Genomic DNA, 2,194 nt, shown 5'->3' with positions numbered 1-2,194 from the left:
ATGGCTTTCTTCTGTAAACCATCAACAACTCCCCAACTTCATTCATCGATCTTCTTTTTCTTGATTCTTCTTCTACCTAATACAACAAATTCAGTCTCCTTTAACATCCCAGGTTTCCAACAAGATGATCCTCGAATACGTTGCGAAGGCGATTCTCACCTAGGCCATTATAATGAAATTGAACTCACCGGGAATTCAGCCGACTGTACTACAAACAGTGTTGGTCGTGCTGCCTATTCAGAACCTATACAACTATGGGATTCAAAGACTGGTATGCACACCAATTTTGACACACACTTCTCATTCATCATCAAAAGCAAAAACAGAGCTTATGGTAACGGTAATGGTATCACATTTTTCCTTGCCCCATTCGGGTCTCCACCTACTCCAGATTCTCGAATTGTTGAGGTTGAGTTTGTAAGTTTCAAAGACGAATTCGATCATTATGCTGATCAGGTTGGCATCAAAATTAATCCTGATGAACCTGTGGCTATGCTGGCTAATAGTATTATGGATGGAAGACAAACTAATGCCTGGGTAAGATACAATGCGACTACAAACAACCTGACTGTTTATCTAACTCCCATCGAAAATCCTGATTTCAGTGACAAGTCCACTTTATATCATATTGTTGATTTAAGCAAGGTCCTACCAGAGCAGATTACTGTTGGATTTATGGCCACCAGCTTTGGGATTCAAAGTCTTAAAGTGATATCCTGGCAATTCAATGGATATGCGACCACCAGTTTTGGGATTAAAAGTCATAAAATGGTATCCTGGCAATTCTATTCCAGTCCGAAAATTGGCAAGTCTATTTCGATTAGATTCGTAGCGGGTCTTGTTATTGGAATTGGCGGAACTTGTGCCCTCATTTTTATCTTTTTGTTGATCTGGTTGACGATGAGGCGGGGCAACAAACAGAATAATGAGGAGGAGACGACGAATTCCGAGGTGTCTATGGACAACGAATTTGAAAATGGAACAGGTCCGAAGAGATTCTGGTACACCGAACTGGTTCACGCAACAAATAACTTCGACGAGGGAGGAAAACTTGGACAGGGGGGATTTGGTGGTGTTTACAAAGGTTTTTTGAGTGATCTAAGCTTGAATGTGGCCGTTAAGAGGGTCTCCAGAGGATCCAAACAAGGGAAGAAAGAATACAAGTCGGAAGTAAAGATTATCAGTAAGTTGCGGCATAGAAATCTTGTTCAACTTGTCGGTTGGTGCCACGAACGAAATGAACTGCTTCTCGTGTATGAATTCATGCCAAACCGGAGCCTCGATAACCATCTATTTCGAGCGGAAACTCTTCTCACTTGGAACGTCAGGTACAAAATAGCTCTTGGTTTAGCTTCTGCCTTGCTATATCTACATGAAGAATGGGAACAATGTGTACTTCATAGAGATATTAAATCAAGTAATGTAATGTTGGATTCAAATTTTAATGCTAAACTTGGTGATTTCGGTTTAGCAAGGCTAGTTGACCATGGTTTAGGTTCTCAAACCACGAAGCTAGCCGGAACCATTGGTTACTTGGCACCTGAATGTTTTTTGACACGTAAATCAAGCAAGGAATCTGATGTTTTTAGTTTTGGAATCGTCGCACTTGAGATTGCTTGTGGTAGGAAGCCAGATGATGCAACTCCGGGGCTTTCACTCGTAGAGTGGGTTTGGGGTCTCTATGGAAGAGGTAGGATCGGTGAAGCAGCAGATGGAAGGTTAAACATGGAATTCAATGAGATAGAAATGGAGAAGTTATTGGTTGTAGGATTATGGTGTGCTCATCCAGACTATAAATCAAGGCCTTCGGCCACTCAAGTGATTAATGTTCTTAAATTTGAATTTCCATTGCCTAATCTTCCACTCGAGTTTCCAACTCCAGTATATCTTCCACCATCACCAGGTGTACTTGATTTACCGTCATTTGCCAGTTTTTCCGATACAATCACCGGAAGATAGTTGGTATTTACTCCTTTCCAGGGCCGTCCTTGAGGTTAATGATGCCCGCAGCAAACCTCGAAAGTGTTGCACATAGAACTCTCTTTCTAATCTTTTGATTAAGTCAACATGCATTGACTAAGGAGCAAGACCCAGGGCATGGGAAATATCAGTGTTGTTTTTTTGTGTGTAGTAATTGTTTTCCCCTCTTCTCTTTTTTTTTTCTTTTTAGTAATTGTTTTCCCCTCTTCTCTCT

General features: G+C 41.1%; 1 protein-coding gene across 1 annotated transcript; it reads left to right on the top strand.

The window, feature by feature from the left end:
• Nucleotides 1-1,959, top strand: LOC113279234 (L-type lectin-domain containing receptor kinase IX.1-like). Its single transcript, XM_026527935.1, has one exon. It carries the CDS (start codon nucleotides 1-3, stop codon nucleotides 1,957-1,959), a length of 1,959 nt encoding a protein of 652 aa, XP_026383720.1.
• Nucleotides 1,960-2,194: the final 235 nt, after the last annotated feature.

The sequence above is a fragment of the Papaver somniferum genome, chromosome 5 (assembly GCF_003573695.1).
Source record: "Papaver somniferum cultivar HN1 chromosome 5, ASM357369v1, whole genome shotgun sequence".
Classification (NCBI taxonomy): domain Eukaryota; kingdom Viridiplantae; phylum Streptophyta; class Magnoliopsida; order Ranunculales; family Papaveraceae; genus Papaver; species Papaver somniferum.
Note: the sequence above shows the minus strand (reverse complement) of the source record. Positions and strands in the feature narration are given on the sequence as shown.

What these genes read in the sequence shown, in the direction of transcription:
- LOC113279234 (XM_026527935.1), top strand. Translation starts at nt 1, where the DNA reads ATGGCTTTCTTCTGTAAACCATCAACAACTCCCCAACTTCATTCATCG.